General features: G+C 36.2%; 5 protein-coding genes across 8 annotated transcripts; 3 read left to right on the forward strand and 2 right to left on the reverse strand.

The window, feature by feature from the left end:
- Window positions 1–1,818: 1,818 nt before the first annotated feature.
- LOC104737832 (NAC domain containing protein 50-like) lies at window positions 1,819–3,827 on the forward strand. Its single transcript, XM_010458091.2, has 4 exons — window positions 1,819–2,170; window positions 2,413–2,681; window positions 2,906–3,073; window positions 3,170–3,827. Exons 1-3 carry the CDS (start codon window positions 1,948–1,950, stop codon window positions 2,942–2,944), a joined length of 531 nt encoding a protein of 176 aa, XP_010456393.2. The 5' UTR covers window positions 1,819–1,947; the 3' UTR covers window positions 2,945–3,073; window positions 3,170–3,827.
- Window positions 3,828–4,253: 426 nt separating this feature from the next.
- LOC104734452 (NAC domain-containing protein 78) lies at window positions 4,254–7,090 on the forward strand. 2 transcript variants are annotated; one of them, XM_010454035.3, is made up of 6 exons: window positions 4,254–4,748; window positions 4,845–5,122; window positions 5,245–5,436; window positions 5,758–6,300; window positions 6,378–6,495; window positions 6,580–7,090. In XM_010454035.3, the coding sequence occupies exons 1-6, from the start codon at window positions 4,580–4,582 to the stop codon at window positions 6,966–6,968; spliced, it is 1,689 nt and encodes a 562-aa protein (XP_010452337.2). In that variant the 5' UTR covers window positions 4,254–4,579; the 3' UTR covers window positions 6,969–7,090. The 2 variants fall into 2 exon arrangements, with proteins under 2 accessions (XP_010452337.2, XP_010452336.2); XM_010454034.3 differs by having other exon boundaries at window positions 4,274–4,748; window positions 5,242–5,436.
- A 285-nt stretch (window positions 7,091–7,375) lies between these two features.
- LOC104734453 (acyl-CoA-binding domain-containing protein 6) lies at window positions 7,376–10,735 on the reverse strand. Its single transcript, XM_010454036.3, has 14 exons — window positions 10,531–10,735; window positions 10,084–10,221; window positions 9,913–9,990; window positions 9,701–9,832; window positions 9,560–9,626; window positions 9,417–9,478; window positions 9,193–9,332; window positions 8,964–9,090; window positions 8,779–8,893; window positions 8,583–8,671; window positions 8,409–8,492; window positions 8,004–8,324; window positions 7,855–7,914; window positions 7,376–7,765 (listed from the first exon to the last, which is right to left on the reverse strand). Exons 2-14 carry the CDS (start codon window positions 10,192–10,194, stop codon window positions 7,607–7,609), a joined length of 1,545 nt encoding a protein of 514 aa, XP_010452338.2. The 5' UTR covers window positions 10,195–10,221; window positions 10,531–10,735; the 3' UTR covers window positions 7,376–7,606.
- A 408-nt stretch (window positions 10,736–11,143) lies between these two features.
- Window positions 11,144–14,748, reverse strand: LOC104708676 (protein BTR1). 2 transcript variants are annotated; one of them, XM_019234953.2, is made up of 9 exons: window positions 14,417–14,748; window positions 14,164–14,250; window positions 13,376–13,614; window positions 13,178–13,284; window positions 12,620–12,813; window positions 12,028–12,152; window positions 11,795–11,890; window positions 11,659–11,720; window positions 11,144–11,574 (listed from the first exon to the last, which is right to left on the reverse strand). In XM_019234953.2, exons 2-9 carry the CDS (start codon window positions 14,246–14,248, stop codon window positions 11,478–11,480), a joined length of 1,005 nt encoding a protein of 334 aa, XP_019090498.1. In that variant the 5' UTR covers window positions 14,249–14,250; window positions 14,417–14,748; the 3' UTR covers window positions 11,144–11,477. The 2 variants fall into 2 exon arrangements, with proteins under 2 accessions (XP_019090498.1, XP_019090499.1); XM_019234954.2 differs by having other exon boundaries at window positions 12,028–12,089; window positions 14,417–14,725.
- Window positions 14,749–17,310: 2,562 nt separating this feature from the next.
- LOC104734455 (uncharacterized) lies at window positions 17,311–19,640 on the forward strand. Of its 2 annotated transcripts, none has more exons than XR_015578232.1 (6): window positions 17,311–17,727; window positions 17,844–18,034; window positions 18,145–18,190; window positions 18,321–18,411; window positions 18,498–18,614; window positions 19,287–19,640. XR_015578232.1 is itself a non-coding variant. In XM_010454039.3 (6 exons), exons 1-6 carry the CDS (start codon window positions 17,475–17,477, stop codon window positions 19,356–19,358), a joined length of 762 nt encoding a protein of 253 aa, XP_010452341.1. In that variant the 5' UTR covers window positions 17,311–17,474; the 3' UTR covers window positions 19,359–19,640. The 2 variants fall into 2 exon arrangements, 1 of the variants encoding a protein (XP_010452341.1); XM_010454039.3 differs by having other exon boundaries at window positions 18,329–18,411.
- Window positions 19,641–21,239: the final 1,599 nt, after the last annotated feature.

The raw sequence follows: 21,239 nt of genomic DNA on the forward strand, positions 1-21,239 counted from the left end.
TGTCCATGCTTGGATCATCAAGCTGCATATCGAAGAGATGGATACTAAAGGTGTTAAAGAGCTGCACTACAAACTTTTGAAGTTGAAAAAAACTCGCCTTTCTTTGAAGAGTTTCAGCCTTTACACTTGACACTATACGTACATGTAGGCCTGGACACTAATACCCGTTACCCGTATTCGATTCGTTACTCGGCTCGTACCCGTCCCGAAAACAAGGGTACCCGCAACTTTAAGATCGAGTAAAGGGTATTATAATTATATTACCCGTGAGTAAGGGACGAGCATAGGGTATTCGTTTAATTTTCAATACCCGTCCTGTTATCCGTCCCTTTACCCGTTTTGTTACCCGACCCGTAAATACCCTTTAATATTTTGTATCATTACTAGGTTTGAACCCGTGGTACACTGCGGGACTATTTTTGTTTTTATTATGTTTCTAAAAAATTTAAACATTTTAGTAAATATGTGTATATTTATTTTTGAAATTATTATCATTAATATTAGTTATGTTTTTCTTTAAATATGTTATAAGTTAAAAGATTTATACCATTAAAAATTTAATAAAATGTATGGGCTGAAACGGTTGCGGACATGTATATACTTTCGTGGGTTTCGTAGGATGGTTAATTATTTTGTGAGTTTAAAATCTATAATATATGAAATAAATCAATATTTTTAGTGTTAGTTCAAACCGGTAATGTCAGCTCGGTTCTAGAACAGATTTAATGACTTTAACCTGCAAAAAATTATCCTACAAAACCCATGGGAGTATATAGTATGCACTCATATGTCTCGCTTGAGTTTACAGGATTAGGATATGTGAACATTTTACTAATTCAATTCTTCTAGTTTTCTTTTAATGGTTAAAACGTGATAATATGTGTTAACCCGCCATGTGAGGTTTGACCCGCAACAGATTTAATGATTTAACCCGCAAAAATATTATTACTCTGATTAGGAAGAATTTTTTTCAAGTTTAAGGAAAGTTATATATATTTAATGAATTATCAAATTAGTATTTAATGCAAATAGTAGTGGTTCCGATTTTTTTTGGAAAGTTGAGATTATTGGAGAATAATTGTTTTAAAAAAATAGGAAACCTTATCATAATTTAATAAATGGTAAATTATAAAATATAAATATTTAATGTTAATGGCATGATTGTAAATAAGTTGGAACTCTAGGATTTTTTTCATAAACTGCTGCAAAAATGTATATATAGATTATTTATTATTAATTTATAAATATATTGTAGAGTTAAAGTTAAAGCCTAAGTTCAACTTAGTCCAACTGAAATGATATATCTGACGCCCAATTGAATTAATCTTTTATTTTTATTTTTAAAGTTTGTAATTTTCTAATTTTTGGACCTATATGTTGCATACATTTATAAATTTTTCCTTTTCGGATTTCGGAATATGAAATTATTATTGCGTTTATTGACAATTTTTTATCGGATATTCATTTTTCCGGATAAGGGTAAAGGGTCGAGTATTTAAAGGGTTAACTATTTTTTTCCGAGTACCCGTTATTTAAAGGTCGAGTACGAGTAATTTTTTTCTATTACCCGTTAGGATCGGATCGGGTAAAAGGTATGAGAAAATTCAAGGGTACCCGTCCCGTGTCCAGCCCTACGCACATGTAGTGTTACTTTTTTTTTTTTTTTGAGATACTGTAAAGTTAATGTTTTATTTACCGCACAAAACAACTCTGCACCCCAAAATAATGAAAAATAAAAAAATTACTGAAACAGAACGACAATAAATAAAAACCCAAATTCGAAAAAAAGTTGTTTATAAAGGTCTGCGCAGTCAGAAACCAAGTTTCTTGCGATCTAAGGTACTCTTTTCTTGGACTTTTCATATCATTCTTTCCTCTGTCAGTCAAAACCAAGAGAAAGAGATTGGGAAAAGTGATACAAGAACACAAGAACGGTTTCTCTCTTCAATGGATCGCGACTCCAAGAAACCTTGTGGAGCTTTGCCGGCGCCGAGGGAAGTTCAAGTGAACGCTGCGGCGGTGACATCTCTCGCTCCTGGTTTCCGATTTCATCCAACCGATGAAGAACTCATTACCTATTACTTGAAGAGGAAGGTTCAGGGCAAACCCATGCGTTTGGATGCTATTGGAGAAGTCGATTTTTACGAGCACGAGCCCTGGAACTTACCAGGTGAGATCTTCCGCTGTTTCTTGGCGATTTGATTCTCAAGGGTTGGATTTCGTGTCCTTTCAAGTTTGTGTGATCAGTGAGATAACTCTACGCGTAGGGTTTTAACTCGATGGGTTCTGGGGGTTTCAGTCGCTTTTGCTATGCTTACTTGAAATCTGAAGCATTTCTCGCAAATTCATGTTGTGGAATTGGTTGCTTGTAACTCAAGAAATGTAGTCTTTGTGGTTTTTTTGTTGTTGCAGAGCATTCGAAGTTGAAGACAAGGGACAAAGAATGGTACTTCTTCAGTGCCTTGGATAAGAAGTATTCATCTGGTACTTCTGTAAAGCGAGGCTACTGGCATGCCACTGGAAAAGACAAGGAAATCCGCGGAGGAGACGGTGAGAAGAGCATTGCAATTGGTATGATGAAGATTCATGTGTTTCACAAGGGGCGGCGTTCTTCAAACGGTCGGCGAACTAATTGGGTGATGCATGAGTATCGCCTCGCTGAAAATGACGAAGGCCTTCAGGTACTATAAATATTCTCTGTATTACATTCTTTTGAGTTGACTGTGTTTCAGGATCCTTATAATCTGTGTGTTCTTCCACAATCAGAAATGGTTTCTTATGCTTCTTGAATTGATTTAGACTTAAGGTGGCCGCTGCTTATGTATTATATAGTCTCTCTCTGTTTTCTTATTGTGTTGAAGGTCACTAAAACTGGATTATGTGACTTTGTGTTTATGGGAAGCAGGTAGATGCGTACGTATTGTGTAAAGTTTTCCGCAAGTAAAACCCTGGGGAACCTATTGAAAGCAGATATGCACCATTCGTAGAACAAGAGTGGAATGATGATGGTGAAAGAGCTGTGAGCCCTGTTCCAGTTGTTGTGGATGCCAATAGAATCAACGAGACTCAACAGGTTTTTGCTTCTTCATATATAGTCTGTTTTTTTTTTTGCCCTTATGCTTTACATTGCAGCAAACGTGAACCGTAAACCTATGAAAACTTTGTGTAGATCGATGACAGCAACACGAAACTTGATGATGAGGCACTGAAGAGAGCACCAATATTGCCTTTTTGTGTCCTCAACAAACAAGCTCCAGTACTACTGCCTCTCTTCCAACACAAACGCAAGCGTCGAGTCGACTCTAGTGGAAACTCCAACAGCTCAAGCCATATGACTCAGGACCACTGTAGTTCCTCAACAGAAACGATTGTTGACACTGGTGCCGCTGAGCCTGAGCCGCTAACAAACTCAGAACAAACAAGTGTGCTTAAGAGCCGCCTCGGCAGTATGATCGAAGATCTGGGGAACAAACAAGAAGAAGCAGTAGCTGAAGAGGTACCTGCAACAACAAGGTCCATCACCAAGAGTATCCAGGATCTGATGAAGGAGAAGGACGAGATGGTTGTGCTCAGAGAGACGCAAATTCGTGAAACGATAGAGGCAGAAATATTGATAAACTATCTTGAAGATCAGATTAAAACGTTGCGAACAAAGGGACCATGCTCTTAGATGGGACAGATCACAAATAGTCATGTTTCTTCTTTCTCTTCTACTTCTTTTCGCATAAATCTGTAGACTTTTACTTAGTGGTCATGATGTGAGCTATGGTTGATGAATTGGGAACGATGTGAATCTCTCTGTTAATTGCACAGTTTAGCATCAAGTACTCCTGCTGTTGTACGGTTTGCATTTTTATCATCTAAAAAAAAAAAAATTAAGTTACCAATTCAGATAGAAACTTATCATCTTATTAAAAATGCAAAATATAATCTTATTAATGTGTTGTCTATATACTGTATTATATATTTATTTATTTTTGTTGGGATTACAAAATTGATGTATATATTTAGTAATATTATGATCAGTTCAAGGCTTTTTTGGATTTTGTATATTTGAGTAAGAAGATAATTTGTCAACGGAAAATAAATAGATTGAAAAAACAGATAGTTGCCATATCTCAACGACCTACCCTCAACTCATGTTTGGTTAGAATGTTCTAGAATCAGAAAATATTAGCTACGGTGTTGACGTGTCACCTAACTAGATTAGACCGTCACTAAATCGAATATCACCGCACCGTCACTTAATAGTTGCCTCCAATCTGTAACCTTCGTGGAAGATTTTAAAACCTTCGCTGCGTATTTTTTTTTTTTTTTTTTTTTTTTTTTCTTTTTTTCTTTTTCTTTTTCTTTTTTTCTTTTCTTTTCTAAAGGTTTGGTTTTTTGCTTTTGCTTATTTCTAATGGCATCATCGTGATCGATTCATCTCTCTCACTCTCTTTCTTCTCTCTTCTCAATTTTTTCTCAATTCTTTTTTAAAAACCCTAATTTTGCGATATCTTAATTCTATCATCTAGTCTCGAAATCTGCACCCACCGGGTAAAAAACCCTAACTTTCTTTTTGGGTTCACCGATTTTGATGGGTCGTGACTCAGTGACGACGTCGCTTGCTCCTGGGTTCCGATTTCACCCTACGGATGAGGAACTCGTTCGCTACTACCTTAAGCGTAAGGTCTGTAACAAACCCTTTAAGTTCGATGCTATCTCCGTCACCGACATATACAAATCCGAGCCTTGGGATCTACCAGGTTACTCTCTCTCTCTCTTTTCTTTTGCTTTCTGGTTAGATCGAATTATAAAAATCTAGAATTGTGATTGATTCGATTGATTTTGTGTGTTTATAGACAAGTCGAAGCTGAAAAGTAGAGACTTGGAATGGTACTTCTTTAGTATGCTGGATAAGAAGTACAGTAATGGTTCCAAGACGAATCGTGCCACGGAGAAAGGGTATTGGAAGACGACTGGTAAAGATCGGGAGATTCGTAATGGTTCAAGAGTCGTGGGGATGAAGAAGACACTTGTTTATCACAAGGGTCGAGCTCCTCGTGGTGAAAGGACCAACTGGGTTATGCATGAGTATCGGCTTTCTGATGAGGACTTGAAGAAGGCTGGTGTGCCGCAAGTAAGGTTTCTGAGCAATTGGGTTTTGTTTTTTTTTTTTGATCTGAAAGTTTTTATCTTTAATGCCTATGGATTGAGTTATTGACTTTGTTGAGTCGTTTGTTTTGGTGGTGTGTGGAGAAGGAAGCATATGTGTTATGTAGGATATTTCAGAAGAGTGGTACCGGGCCTAAGAATGGGGAGCAGTACGGTGCTCCATTTCTTGAGGAGGAGTGGGAAGAAGATGCAATGACATATGTACCAGAGCAAGATGCTTTCAGTGAAGGATTGGCTGTCGATGACGATGTCTATGTCGATATTGATGGCATTGATGAGGTTTGTGTTACAAGTAGATTCTACCTCGTTCTTCAACAATATAGAAATTATTTCTCTTTTGAATACTTTGTAGTGTAAGAGTGATCAGTGATGTGGTTAGATAGATGGTGTGGAATACTGCAAATGCAAAAGAGCGATGAGGGGAGTGTTTTGTGTTAGGCTGAAATAGTATACCTGTTTAGATTTAAGATGAGGGATGGATGTTAGTTAGTAGGTCCTGGCATATTCATGTTGATATACATCTTTACATCTTCTTATTGTTTGTATTCGTTCATGATTTTATCTGTTGTGTGAGCGTCTGAATGTGATTTCCTTTCGCAGAAGCCCGAAAATCTGGTGATCTATGATGCTGTTCCTATTCTACCCAACTATTGTCATGGTGAATCAAGCAACAATGTTGAATCAGGCAATCACTCAGACTCTGGAAATTACATTCAACCAGGAAACTACGTTGTCGACTCTGGTGGCTACTTTGAACAACCAACTGAAACTTTTGAGGAAGATAAGAAGCCTATCATACGGGATGGTAGCATACAGCCTTGTTCTCTATTTCCGGAGGAACATATTGACTGTGGCGTGCAAGACGAGAATGCGCTGAATATGGACTCATCCAACAATAATGTGTTTGTGGCTGATACATGTTACAGTGACATTCCTATTGATACTAACTATTTGCCTGATGAGCCGTTCATGGATCCTAACAACAGTCTTCCACTCAACGATGGTCTGTACCTGGAAACGAATGATCTCAGCTGTGCTCAACAAGATGATTTTAACTTCGAAGATTATCTTAATGATTTTAACTTTGACGATGATGGTTTTACTCTTGATGATCCTGAATTAGATGCTCTCCTCGACCAAAAAGTAAGACTTGTGCTTTCAACGTGCTTAGTTTTTTCTGTATGTTAAAACTCCTCTTTAACTCACCTTTACACAAACAGCCTGCCCCTGAAGAATTGGAGAAGGAGGTCGCAGAAGGCAAAGAGATGGTGGAGAAAAAGGAAAGTGGTGAAGGATCTTCCTCAAAACAAGATGCAGATCTCACGGACTTTGATTCAGGTAACACTCAGATATTCATTGATTCATCGTAAAACAAATTATTTGATGATCGATTCTGACGCCTTCTGAAACTAAATCCTGCAGCTTCAAAGTACCCTTTTTTCAAAAAGACAAGCCACATGCTTGGAGCTATTCCTGCTCCATCTTCATTTGCTTCACAGTTCAAATCAAAGGACGCAGCAATCAGGCTACACTCAGCACAATCTTCTGGTTCAGTTCACGTGACTGCAGGTATGATCAGAATATCAAACATGACTCTAGCAGCGGATAGCAGTATGGGCTGGGCATATGACAAGAACGGTAACCTCAACGTAGTCCTTTCATTTGGAGTGGTCCAACGGGATGATGAGCCAAATGCCTCGGGAAGTAAGACAGGAACTACGGAGACAAGAGCTATGTTGATCTTCATGTTTTTATGGGTTCTCGTACTCTCTGTTAGCTTCAAAATAGGAACCATGGTCTCTGCCCGGTAATAGCATCAAAAGTTGAATCGTCTCAAAAAGACTTTTTTGGTGTTTGTATCTCTTCAATTATATAGCGTTTTTAACTCTGGCAGTGCTTTGCTGCTCAATATTTATTTTTTATCTTTTCAAAAGGGATTTTGTGTAGTCTGAAATTATCTTTAAGATTCCATACAAGTGAGTATACTAAGTCTTATTTTTTTTTCTGGTCGATGATGATAATTAAGTGACATCTTAAGGAAGCAAAAAGGGATATCGTTTCTGAGATTAAATTTAATCTTCCTTAAAGATTCGTTTCAAAAGCAGTCGAAGTTACATGTAATAGTCCATGCACGATTATTAACAGAAGGAAACTTGGCTGTTATTATTTACAAACTTACTGAAGGGATACACTATTATTATTACCTGCGATAAATAAATGCTGTGAAAATTCTCCAATAATTAAGGGAAACAAGCATTCATATTTCATAACAAACAACTGATTCTAAATCTTTGATAATAAAATAAGAAAGAACATATTCCCCACACTTAGCTCTCTCATTCTCAAAAATAGTACTTTTAAACCAACGTTTGATTCTCTGTCTTTGTCGGATTCAACAGTGAGCTTCTTCAAAAGCTTATGTATTTGTGTAGCTTATATTGTTTGGGAGTTACTTTCCAAATAAACCCCACACACCACCAGAGCCTTGCCTTTGCACAGTCCCGCCTTCTCCTTCATCAGATGCTGACTTTTGTCTTCTAAGCATCTCAACTTCAGCTTCAATGGATTGCCCTGACTCCAATGCTTTCTGCAATTCCGCTATTTGTGCCTGAGACATGCCATTACATATAATCGCGACTGAGTTGAAGATTTTGGAAAGAGACATAATAGAAAAAAAGCTTCAGCAGGCTTAGTAACCTCGAGTTTAAAGCATCTTGATCGTTCTGAAATAAGTTGACCTTGTACAGATTGGAGTTCCTACGATTATGTTTAAAGATTGTGAATTGTGTTCACAGAAACGCGAAAAGGGATAACTATAATTAGCTTGACAGTTGGAGATAACGTACTTGGGATAGTTCAGTGTGACTGCTATTGACTTCATCTATCTTTTCCCTGAGCTTCGCGTTTTCTACTTGGGTTTCTGCAACAGATGACTCCAATGTTCTTTTCTCTTCTTTAATTGCATCGAATCTGTTCCTAATATCTCTTTCAGGGATACTGCTTCCAATTCCATTGAGAGTTGGATTTGTAGGTGGAGGATAATCCGACTTATCTGACTTGGCTATGGCATAAGCAGCAGTGACAGAGGCTGCAGCTGCAGCGGCTGCTGGTGACTTAAAAATTTTGGGATGTGAGGATTCTCTTGTTTTTAGTCTCATGACATATATCTGTGTGAACAGAAGACAAGAGCTTGGATAAGATATCGATTAGATTGTACTTCTGTAAGTTGTAATCTAGGGCTATGAGCTTACATCATTGTTATACTTCCCGTTATAACCGCCGAAAGCTACTAAGATGTTCTCTCCAAATACTGATGCTGAGCACACACTGAGACCCTGCAGTTAAATCATAGACCACATAAGACAACTCGGATAGGAAAGAAAATGAAACATCTAAGATTGGATTATAGTCTTGGAAGTATTTACCTCACTAGCAAGTGGATGTCTTGCTTCTACATGGGATGATGTGGACCAAACCAGCTTTGACATATTTAGAACAAGGGTCTCTAAACAACCTGCCCCAGAAAGAAAGGAGTTACAGAGGAGAGTTGCATACAGAGTTTTAACTGCAAAATCGTGTTAAGCGAGGAGACACTATTCTAGAAGCAGAGAGTGCATTTACCGGTACTATTATCACCGCCCCCGACTATATACCAATTTTCGTCAATGGTTATTCCAGCGTGTCCTGCTCGAGGAGTTACAACATCTCCCTGAACATGAGGCTGTGACCACTCCATCTGCCATGAGTTTATAAATTCATCAGAATATGATGAAAACGACAAAGTAAATTCAAGAAAATATGCTTACAGTTTGCAGGTCAAGGATATGGAGATCATTGTAGAAGATGGAATGAGAACAACCACCAAAAATAAAGAGGTAATGATCGGAATGTGTGGCAGCTGTGTGATCAAATCTGGGAACTGGGCGTGTCTGCCTATCAACCAAAAAAAAAAACACAGTGCAGAGCATTTAGATGTAAGACCAGGTAGACAAATGTGCAGTAAACATAAACATGGATCTAGCTGCCTAAACTTACGTTGTCTCGACCACATCCCAAGTCATTGTCTCAAGATCAAGAACATGCAGATCATTCAGCAGTCTCCTGTTCTTATCTTCGCCACCAAAAACAAAAAGTCGGGACGCAACCAGTGTAATGGAATGCCCACCACGTGATACCTGTAAAACATGGAAGGTATAAAAACTATCCAAAACAGCAACAACATACATCGCAAGCAGCAATTCAGAGAACTGTTTTCTTACCGGAACATTCCCGGACGCATCAATGACTCCACATAAATGTGTTTCCAAATCAATGAACCGCACTGTAAGGAAAGGAATCAAAATAAAAAATAAGAGAATTTCAAAAGAGTATCCAATCAGAAGGAAAGCTGGATATGGCTAACCTGACATGTTATCTGATGACTTCTTGGAGTGTCCCCCGATCAGAAGAAGCTTGTTTCCCCACTTAATCTGCCAAAATGTTCACAATTTAACAATTTGAAGTATGATTGCAAAATTCTTCGTCACGTAAAAAAAGGACTTACCATGCGATGGTCTGAAATAGCAGGAAAAGCTTCTCGTAAGATACTACCATCATCTTCTTGAAAGCTCTCAGCACTTGATAATTCAGTCGTCAGTTTCAAACTAGACCAAGTCAAACTTCTAAGATCAAACACCTGATAGAGTTGAGTTTATCAAAATCACCACAGATTCATTAAAACAAAAGGAAGATGATACAAACACACAATAAAACTACCTGGACATCAGATAAGTATCGGCCATTACGGCTTCCACCAACAATGTAGAGCTTTTCATCAACAACCACTGCCGCATGCTGCATTTTTCCAGACGACACAACACATGAAAATATTTTTAAAAGAGATTATCCCAAATCAATACAAATGCTTAACCACTGAAAGATCACCACCTTGTAGCGAGCTGAAGCTCGAGAGCCAGAAACAGGGAGTGGTGACCATTCATCGTGAGCGAGATTTGAATGCCAATCACCAACGTCTATCTCTTTCCTGATCTCTTCCATTACTGAAGGCTACGTCACAGCTTCAGTCTGAGAAACAAAAAGTAGGAGACGAGTTTCGATCACATTCGATTTAACAATCGGATACAAGAAACTCTATAATCAAGTAGATGGATACGACTTCTAAAATCCAGAATTGAGCTTCTCACGATCCTTCATTTCCATATGGAAACAAGGAGAAAACGAAGAGATCCTAGTACTTCTCAGGGACGATCACGAAATCAAAGTTTGGGACATTGCAATGGTAAAGAGATCTGAACACTAAATTCGAAATTGCTTTCACGAAAGCTAACTAAAGGGAAGATAATGAGGAAAATAAAGGGAAGGAGAGAGACGAACATAAAGTTAGAAACCGAAATGGCGGCGATGACCAGAGCCGCCGGAGAACGTTGATGGTATCGGAGTCGGAGAAGGGGTGAAGGATTGTGAGAAGTGAGATCGAATCTCCAAGTGTATTCTAAAAGATGCAGATTGGTTCTTCGGCAAATGAAGAAAGTTTCGAGTCAATTATATAAAGTTGCAAAAGATAAGGATGCTTCTGTATATTACAGTATATCCGAAGTATACGTCTACAAATATCCAAATTTCAGGGGTCCTTCCGTAAATCTGAGCGCCTTTCGGTTTTTCATGTAAATAGGAAAAGTTCTGGCTCTTCTATGTGAATATCAGAAGATACCACTCTTACTGTTAACTTGTTAAGTGTAAACAGTAAAAGATCTACCTTAAACATAATACTGTTATTATTGAAGAGCTTAATACTATTACTCTTTTAAGTTTTAACTAACCCAACACCTTTTGTATTCATACTCAACCCTCCCTTTTTCCCCTCTGTTAATTTAACTTTCACGTTTTAAACATATATTTGTAAATTTTCTTTTGATTTTAAGTTTTAACCAGAGTAAAAAAACTGCTGGGTTAAACCCTGTAAATAGTTCCTAGTTGATCCCATAAGAAGAAAGAAGCAAATGCAATGTAATGGCTGGTTATTGTAAATTGTTACAACAGAAAGAACTCAAAGGGAAACAAAACTTCAACAAATTGCAACAAAGTTATAAAAAAACAAATGAAAATAGTACTTCTAACTCCAAATCTGCTTCTCTCCCAGAGAAAAACACAATTTATATAGTGTCGACGACATATAAATAAAACGAAAGAAAGAGCTCCTAGAGATATATCTCTGCCTCACTCAAAGATGATTAATGATCCCCATCCGAAAGCTTAAGCCTCAACAAATGAAGTAAACAGACCAAAGATAGGAACCGATATTGGATATTTCTTAACGGTTTTTACTCGGTGGCTCTCTCTGTGGCTGAATCAACCTTCTGTTTTATCATCGTCTCAGCTTGTTGGATTGCTCTCTGTGGCCCTGTGATGCTCACCTTCCTGCCAATATTTTCCCCATATATCAACTTTAGTCATAAGAGGTAATTAATATTGTAACTCTCAGGTAATGTTAACTTTATTTACCTATCAGAGGTTCCAGAAATGAAATCTCCTCTGTCTGATATTTTTATTCGGGCACCTGTCATCTGCAGGAAGTAAAGCAGGCTTTAAGATTTTGGTGGACTGAAAGAGTTTTAATTAAAGGTTGGAATGTACGGACCTGAGTGATTTCCATGATGTTTCTTCCTCCACGACCAAGGACCAATCCTATATGCTCATCCGAGACACCAATTGTCACCGTGTTGCTAGGTTCTTCCTGGAATGTATACCATATCACAGATTAAGTAATGACAGAAAAAACGAAACAAATTATCTGCGACTGTTTTAACACCAAAAGGCTATCCATTCTTATATATGCATAAATAGGGTGAAAGAAAGTGGAAAGAGACTAACCTTGTGGTTTTGATACTTGCCTCCAGAGCCGTTGGGTGCGTAGTTAACCGAATTGTATCCCGCTGTAGGAACAGAAGGAAGCACATACGCATATGGAGGACCATGAAAACCAGAGTAGAAAAGACCTAAAATGCCGAGTTTAAAGGAACTTACAAGAGAATTAAGCTTAACAACAGACAAGCATCATACAGAATCCTCAATATGGAAAGAAAATCCATGTGAGATGAAATCCGAATCGCCATTACTACCTTAGTTGACAATCTAAAACTCAGTAGAAAATCCTACTCTAATCTAGCATTTGACAAGGGATATGATCCAGCATCTACATGTGTACTTAGATTCTCCACATGACCTTAGAACAGGAAATGCAAAACCTTGTACAGTGGCTTCTGACCTATAACATTTGTAATGTGTAGTGACTAACAGTCCTTTTCATATAACACATTATTTACATAGTGTCAATCAACTGTCAAAGGATGGTCCGGCGATGATCTAACTATTTTTATTCTATCGCTTTCAAACATGAATAAATGCAATCAAAGACTTCAAAGAGGAAAACAAACTTAACTAAGCAAGTACTGAATTGATATACCTGCATATGAATATGGGGAATGCACGTTCTGGGAGTAATGATCGTCCTCGGTAAGCTTAGCCAAAATTAAATCGATTGCCCGCATCTGCTCCTCGAAGGTCCCAGATAATGTCACTAGCCGATCACTCAACCCGTAGTAGGTATTATCCAGAGGGGAAATCTTAATACCAGCTTTAGATTCCTCAATGAATGACCTGTGTTCAAAGAAAGAAATGTCTTGAGAGTTAGTTACAGCCATATATCTGAAGTCAATATTCCTAAACCAAAAAAAAAGTGCATTGTCATAGAGAAATTAGATATTCCATACTAACACTACTTCAAACTGGTTATAGGGTCTTGACTTGTTTATGCATGCATTCAGAGAAACAATTACTGTCTTAAAGATATGCATTGGAGAAAATTTGAACATGGAAACAACGCAAGAAGATGACCAGATACATTATAGATGTTGGTTGGTGGTTTAGTGTGTTATATAGAAACTGGTGTTATGGGAAACTGGTTATGGAAGTTCCAAAACCTCATAGAAACTGCATTAACAAATACAGAACGGAAACTTACTTGATAGTGGCCCCTCCTTTTCCAATTATACCTCCACAAGAACTGTTAGGAACCACAAGTCTTATTCTTCTCCTAGGCTCAACCTCATTACCATCTTCAGCATGAAGCTAACAAACAAAAAAAAAACAAGTTAAAATCGATTTCATAATGACAAAATATATAAATTAATTAGTCAAACACAAGTTGAAAAAAGATTACCTCACTGTGCAATTTCTCAAGGATAAGTTCCAGTCCACTGACAACTTCTTTAATTGAGCCCGATATCATAATAATTCTGTCAGTCGTCCCAGGGAAAAACTCTTGATTACGTGAGAGCTGAATCCGTGCCCCAGACTTTGCCTGAAACTCAGTGATGGTCGAGCCACCTTTCCCAATGACGGAACCAGCTGCCGCATTGGAAACAAGAAACCGAATGTGTGTTGGCTTCTCAGCAGAATCTGAAAAGAGTAAAACACATTAGATAGTCAAATAGAGAGCATGGTTCACTACACCACATCAGTTTAAAGCTATTCGTTGAATTGAAATACAAAACAAAGAATTTTTTTTTGTCTCCCCATCAAACATACATGATACAACCTCGATTATACCTGCCAAGCTACCACACACATGATACAAAAACACTACATAAGAATGAGTCTGATCATAACTCACTCACAGCATTGTTCCTTATGAAAGAAGAACAACAAAATAGTTACTTTCCTTTGTATAATTCATTGCATTCTGAACAAATTCACTATAATTTCATAGAACAGAAACACATGGTAATAGTATAATGAAACCATCCTAAGATCCATGGCACAGAAACACTTCTCCCAAGTTTTAATCAGAATAAAAGCATTAATCACACATCCACGATGTCATATCACAAAGTACTTAAACGAGATCCAATTCAAGAAGGTGACGAAATACCAAAAAACATTTAAGAGTCAGAGTCGAAGAAAATGCAGCGAGGAAATAAACAAAAAGAACAGATCGGATCAGAGTACCAGCTTCTGAAGAATCGTGCTGTTCTGGAGATCTCTTGGTCAACTCTTCCGGTGAACCTGCCGCATACGACTCAGTAGACTCCATTGCTGCAGATAAAAAAAAAAAAAAAGAGAAGAACCGAATTAACCAATCGACATTATCAATACAATGAACAAAAAAGGAAAGACGAAATCGGATAGAGAGAAAGAGATAAGACTGGTTTCTCGTCGGAATCTGAGATTGAGAAAAAAATAAAATCCGATGAGTTTTTACCTGTCTTGGCACAATTCGAATCTGGTCCTTCCGTCGTCGTCGTCGCCGTCACTTGGGCGCAGGTGGTTACGAATCTGAGCAAAAGAGTTTTAGTGTAGATGTTTGAGTCTCTCTCGTCGCTCGCTCGCTTGCTTGCTTCCTCGGCTTCTTCGTCTTTGTCGCCGAGCGGTTTGTGAAGTGAATGAAGGTGGCTCTGGTGTCCTTCGTCTAATCTATCCACTAGCCTCCCTTATTCCTATTATTTTATTCTTCCTTTTTTTTTTATCTTTTTTTTTTGTTTTAATTTAATTTAATCTTATTGACCGCCTCTCTATCTTTTTTTTTTCTCCCTTAAATATCAAATCAACTCACTTTTTATTTTTGTTAAATTATCAGCCAAATTTAGTCTTCAGAAAGACACCAATCTATGTTTCAAATAATTGTTAATAAAAAAAATTACACTGTTATATGTTTTTTTTATATATTTTCTCATTTTGGAAGTTTATATTATGAATCCATTTTATTTAATTTTCATAGTTTGTTAGATCTTGAATTGTAGATATATTATATTTTTTTGTCAAATTGTACGGCAAGAGTTAAGTTAGTTGACGAAGACAATAGATAGTATCTATTAGATACGATTTAGGTAATGCTGCATGTTTATGATTTGAATCGGTCGATTAAATGAATTGAAGTGCAATATTTATATAAGGGTGACTTTGGGGTGTTTTTGTGTTTAGCCCGACAGTAATGGGAAGTGGCAACCTGTGTTTTCCTCACGACTACACAGCTTCATTGGTTAAAACCTTTCTATAAATTAATCATATTTTCTGGTTGCATAACTAACATTAAGTTTAATCAAATCTTAACACATCATTATTTCTCAATAATTGTAGAGGACTCTTTTAACATTTCTTCAATTTTTGTTAATGTTGTGTGCATCTAAATATTTTTTTTTTAAATCTAATACTTTTAATCAAAAATACTAAGTATTTTTGATCTAATTAAAAATATAATAACCTCTTTTTTTTCCGGGTCAAATATCTTAATTTCAATCTGGCTCTTCTATTTGGCTCAATTGTGATATGGTTATTCGTTTACAATTTGTCGCTGGCCCAAAGATATTTATTTAACAGGCCCTTATTCGGCTTGCTTTCAATATACAAAGGTTGATAAAAAAAAAACCATATTGTTAAATTCAAAATAACATACCAATTCGATTCACATATTCTTACTAGTTCATCCAATTGATATTTGTCGTTAATTTATCCAACAAAAAATTTTGCTCTCAAACCATATACAAAGGTTGACAAAAAAAACATATTGTTAAATTCAAAATAACATACCAATTCGATTCACATATTCTTACGAGTCCATCCAATTCATATTTGTTGTTAATCTATCCAACAAAAAAAATAAGTAATCTATCAACCTAATCCAATTTCATGTCCATTGCTTTGACTATAATCCTATTTAAACATTATAATTATTTAGAATTTAAAGGTAATCACAGGAAACAGAAAATTTTAATATCTTTGATAAATATTTAAAAGATTATGAAAACATAATTTTGCCCACTACAAATGTTTACATTCATTTGTTGTATTTGAAAAAAAAAACTAACCTAATTATATACGAAAGAAGAAATGGATGAGAACTAGATAAACAACAAAATGTTTTGAAAATTTTCTAAAATTACTATATTACCTCCTTGATTATGTGAAAAATGTTGCTGATTGATGATTTCACACTTTTTCTTTTCAAACAATTATTAGTATCATCATCCACTACATTTTCAGCTTTGTGGTGATGAATATTAATGACAAGTTTGATTTAGACAAGAAACAACTATTGAGTATTAGAAATGGAGATGAATTTTGGATTATATACAACCAAATATATGTTTATATAATTGTTTTCCATTAGCATTTTTATTATATTAATCTAATATATGTGGACAGACTAATATATATATTTTTCGTACAAAAATAATATATGTGGACAGACTAATGTATATATACTTTTAGCAACTTCTTTTGGAGCTGAGCAGCTCAAATCGATTAGAATCTTCTAAGTAGGTTTTGTGTTTCCGGTCTTGTGCCTCTGATCCTTTTCCTCCTCTTCGAAGAAGCTCAAGCGAACTAGTAAAAAATGTTTAGTTTTTATTTCTGCTTCTATCGATTCAGTTTTTGACTGCTCCTTCTATCGATTTAGGTCTGGGTCCCGATCCATATCAGGATCATGAATATTATTCTCAGAGAGTGCCTAGAGAGAATAAACGGAGCTTGATTATGCATGTATTGAAGCAGAAGTGGGATGCTTGTTGGACCAACAAGACAGATTGACACGTTAAATAGAAAAGCTGGTTTATTAGATGACGATAAATTTCATTCTATCCGGGAGATAATGGATATAACGCCAAAGCCTTCTAAGAACATGGTGGTGCTCTCACCAATCTTTGTTATTTGGAAGCAATTTTTCAAGTAGGTAATGTTTTGTAGTGTCGTAAGCCCTTGACATAGGAGTTTGAAGAAGAAGCAAAGTCTCCAAGCCTAGGCAAAAGGTACCTTATATAATTAATCATATTTTCTGATTGCATAACTACATTAAGTTTAATCAAATCCTAACACATCATTATTTCTCAATAATAATTATAGAGGACTCGTTTAACATTTCTTCAATTTTTGTTAATGTTGTGTGCATCTAAATATTTTTTTCAAAAATCTAATACTTTTAATCAAAAATACTAACAAATATTATTGATCTAATCTCAATTTCTATTTTCGGCTCAGTTGATATGGTCTTTTCGTTTATAATTTCTTGCTGGCCCAAAGATATTTATTTAACGGGCTCTTATTGGGCTTGCTATCAATCTTCGGCGTAGTTTAACTATACCGAAGCAACGTCAGCAGGCTAATATGCGCAGTGGTAAGCTCGTGGTCATGGTGGTGCCACCTCCCAATCTCCGTCGGTTCAGGATCTCTTATCATTATCTCTCCCACTCCTACACTTCTGTGCTTAAGCGAAGCCGTTAGTCGTTAAACATCGATCATATCCTAAAAACGCCGTCGTTTAAGCTATGGCGTTGAGCTCAGCTTCTCTTAGTAGACTCACTACTACCTCTTTGTCTCTCTCGGCGAAGAAGACGAATCGGAACCCTAGAAATCCATCTCTCTCTTTCACCATTACTAGCTCATCGTCCTTTGACGAACCACCTAAACCTTCTTCTTCTACTCCACCAATTCGCGTCTCCTCGAGCTCTGTCCCGAAAGCTCGATTCATCGCTCGTCAGAAACAATCCATCTCCGTTCGTCAGCTCCAACGACCTCTAAGTAAGTTCAACCATACTCGCTTGGCTTGATCTTAATTTCTGTTTTTTTCTATGTGGATGGTTTTGATATATGGATCGGATTGTTTGATTTCGGATTTGCTTTGTTTTTGGTTGCAGTTGAGTATATGAGTTTACCTGCAAGTCAGTACTCGGTGCTTGATGCGGAGAGGATTGAGAGAGTTGATGATAACACGTTCAGATGCTATGTTTATACTTTTAAATTCTTCAACTTTGAAGTCTGCCCTGTTTTGCTTGTCAGGGTTGAAGAACAACCTAATGGCTGCTGCATCAAGCTTTTGTCTTGCAAGGTAAAGACCTTCCTTTGCTAATGATAGACAAAGAAAAGAACTTGCGGCTATATGAGTTATGTTTGTATAATGATCCTGATGGTTTTATTTCATTGTCTTGTGCTATACAGCTTGAGGGATCTCCTGTTGTGGTTGCTCAGAATGACAAATTTGATGGTAAGCATATCCCTGTTTGTTAACCCATGTCTTGTATCCTCAGTCCTCACGTTGTAATTACTTTCTTGTATGGGGGCTTAACATTTTTGGTAATGGTTTGTATGGGGGCTTAACATTTGTTATTTTCTAGTTATGCAGCTTCTATGGTGAACCGGGTATCATGTGATAGCACTCAGGAGGGCACATCAGAGCAACAAATTACTTCAGATGCAGTCATTGAGGTAGCTAAGTGCTTTCATCTTCTTCTTTTTTGCTTACTTAATCAGTGCACTCCTGTGGCATTTCTGACTTATTTGGCAATTTTAAGGTCAATATCGAGATCCCTTTTGCATTTAGAGTTTTCCCAGTGGGAGCAGTAGAGGCGACAGGGACACAGGTCCTTGATCAAATTCTTAGACTCATGCTACCACGATTTTTATCTCAGGTATGCAGGACAACGTATTTGTATTATTACCTTTTTAATCGCTTATTCTGCATCAACAAGTCCCTATAAGCCATCATTTATTTGATAGAAGCAGTGAAAATGGGTTAAGTTAACCATGGTTTGTTGTGAGAGTTAACCATGGTTGGTTTAGGTTATTTTCTTAAGTCTATGTCTATATATAAGGTCTGAGAGAGTGAGAGAGGGTTATCAAGAAATTTGTGGGTTAATTCTGGGGGAGTGGGAGGAGCTTCATTAACAAAGTCCTCAACCTTTTGTAATTCTTGTTTCTATAATATATCAAATCCAGTTTATATAAGCAAATCGTATCATTATTCTCTATGTTTCAAAACTGCAAGATCGTCCTATTTGTGAAGATTAGTCTGACATCTAAGGTTTTCTGTTGAGAAGATCTATCATATTTGAGCTGGTTCATGAGGAGGCGAAATAGCCTGTTTTAGGCTTTATTTATGTCGGTAAAGCACATGTTGAACTAGGACTCAGGTTACAGATTAGCATAAACGTCTATTGTTTCACTGTAAAACTGGCTTTGTTTGTTCTTTATATTTATCAATTTATGTGCTCCCCTTATGCAAATATTAACATAAATACATTCCATTTCCTGCAATATCATCCCAACATCAACCTTCTCATGCTCTTTGACTCGTTTTACAGCTCTCGAAAGACTATCAAGCATGGGCTTCTGGAGACACTTCAAGGCAACCTCTTGGAACCGGCGAGATCTGATAGTAAAGCAAAATCTACAGTACCTTGTTCAGCGATCCTGCACCTCCTCGAGTTCAAGTCGGGGATGTTAGCAAATTATCGATCTTTTCAATGTGTTATGCTCGGGTAAAATGATCACAAATGAATCTGTAGTCACTGGAATTGCAACCCTTTTCAATAGAATACGTTTGTTTGTTGCACTGTAAAATATCATACGGTGTGTCATGTATGAACCGATAAATGGATGAGCCGATTCACTTTAAACTGACAGTTTTATTCGATTGAATACTTTTCAGAAGAAAAGCTTTCTCGCTATAGGTCTTTTGTCATTTGTCAAAGTGTAATATTTATTTATTTATGTTTTTAAGTGAAGATAAGGTGTTTAACTTTAATTAAAGCCAAAACAAATAAATGTTTTAATCAAAAGTCATTTGCAACTTTTAGACAGAAACAAGAAATGTTAATCGAGCGAAGAATTTTGTTTGTGAATCGTGTTTATTTTTACGATTAACAAAATAATCTTCACCAAAATAAATTAAATCAAACGTAAACATAAAAGAGAACCTTCTAAAGTTATGTTATGAAACATATTCCCTCCGTTTCATAATATAGAATGTTTAGAGAAGTATTTTTGTTTCATAATATAAGATGTTTACAATTTTCTATGCAACTTTTTTATTAATTTTATATTTTATATTATGCAGTTTTGTTTATAATTGGTTAAACTTTGTAAAAGTAACTATTCCTTAATATGCGTGTTTTAATTAAAACATCCTATATTTTGAAACGGATAAAGTATTATACAATTAAACATGAGTAAAAAAAAGCAAATATTGTAAGCAATTGAGAAGTATTTATCTTATTGGTCCGCTGCCTACAACGACAGCCATATATCATTTGTGTCGATCTCAAAGCAAAGTCTCATCACATAACGGTGATCAAGAAAATAATGCTAACTCAATTACAAGACAAAAGAAGACATTCACATAACGGTGAAACAATAAAGATTGTGTTTGATATGTTTTCCTTTACTTTTGGGTTAATTGGAAAATTTTGCCAAGCCATGCAAAGATAAAATATAGAAGTAGTGTAAGTAAAATAGATATATCCTATTCACAATCACACATTGAGTGAAATTTCCAAAACAAAAGGATATAGACAAAAGAGCTATCATCTACCTACGCATATGTCCACACTAGATCTACAGATATGGAAATTTACTGTGTCTTAAGTTAAGATGCATGATATTATATATGGATGTCATGAAATGTTAAAACCAAAACGTGCGTTTGTTCCCTCTCAAATAAAAGTTCGTGACTTCGAGAAATATTTTTTTCAGTAAAAGACAAAATAGTGAAGAAGATGGGTTGAATCATGTAAGAATATAATAACGTTTCTAGTTTTTGGAGATTTTGCTAAAACCCTAAGCAATAATATGTTGCATCTGCTACAAATGTCTAAAACAGTAATTTTCTTAGAATTGCTAATCACACAGACTATATTTTGGTCTAAACACAATGATAATGAGTGGATGTTAGAAAAAAAAAACGTACGTTTGTATTGTGTGTATATCTTGAAAGACGTATATGTACGTGACTGATGAGACCTAACATAGACCCAAAATCCATGCAACCTTGTCTTTCGTCCCAATGCATTTGTAAGCTTTCTCATAGACATTTTCCTATATAACTATTTTATTATATTGTTTAAAACTACTATATCAATAATTAGAGCGAGTGAAAAAAGAAAAAAAAATTCAATTATGCCATCATGTGATATAAATTATTTATTTTTCTAGATTACTCCATGTGAGAATATTGGTTGGTACGAAGCCCTCACAAAGACCAATCCAAATTGGGGAAGTTTTATAAAATATACACAAAATAAAAATTATAATATGGT

The sequence above is a fragment of the Camelina sativa genome, chromosome 13, assembly GCF_030686135.1.
Source record: "Camelina sativa cultivar CO46 ecotype springtype chromosome 13, ASM3068613v1".
Taxonomy (NCBI): Eukaryota; Viridiplantae; Streptophyta; class Magnoliopsida; order Brassicales; family Brassicaceae; genus Camelina; species Camelina sativa.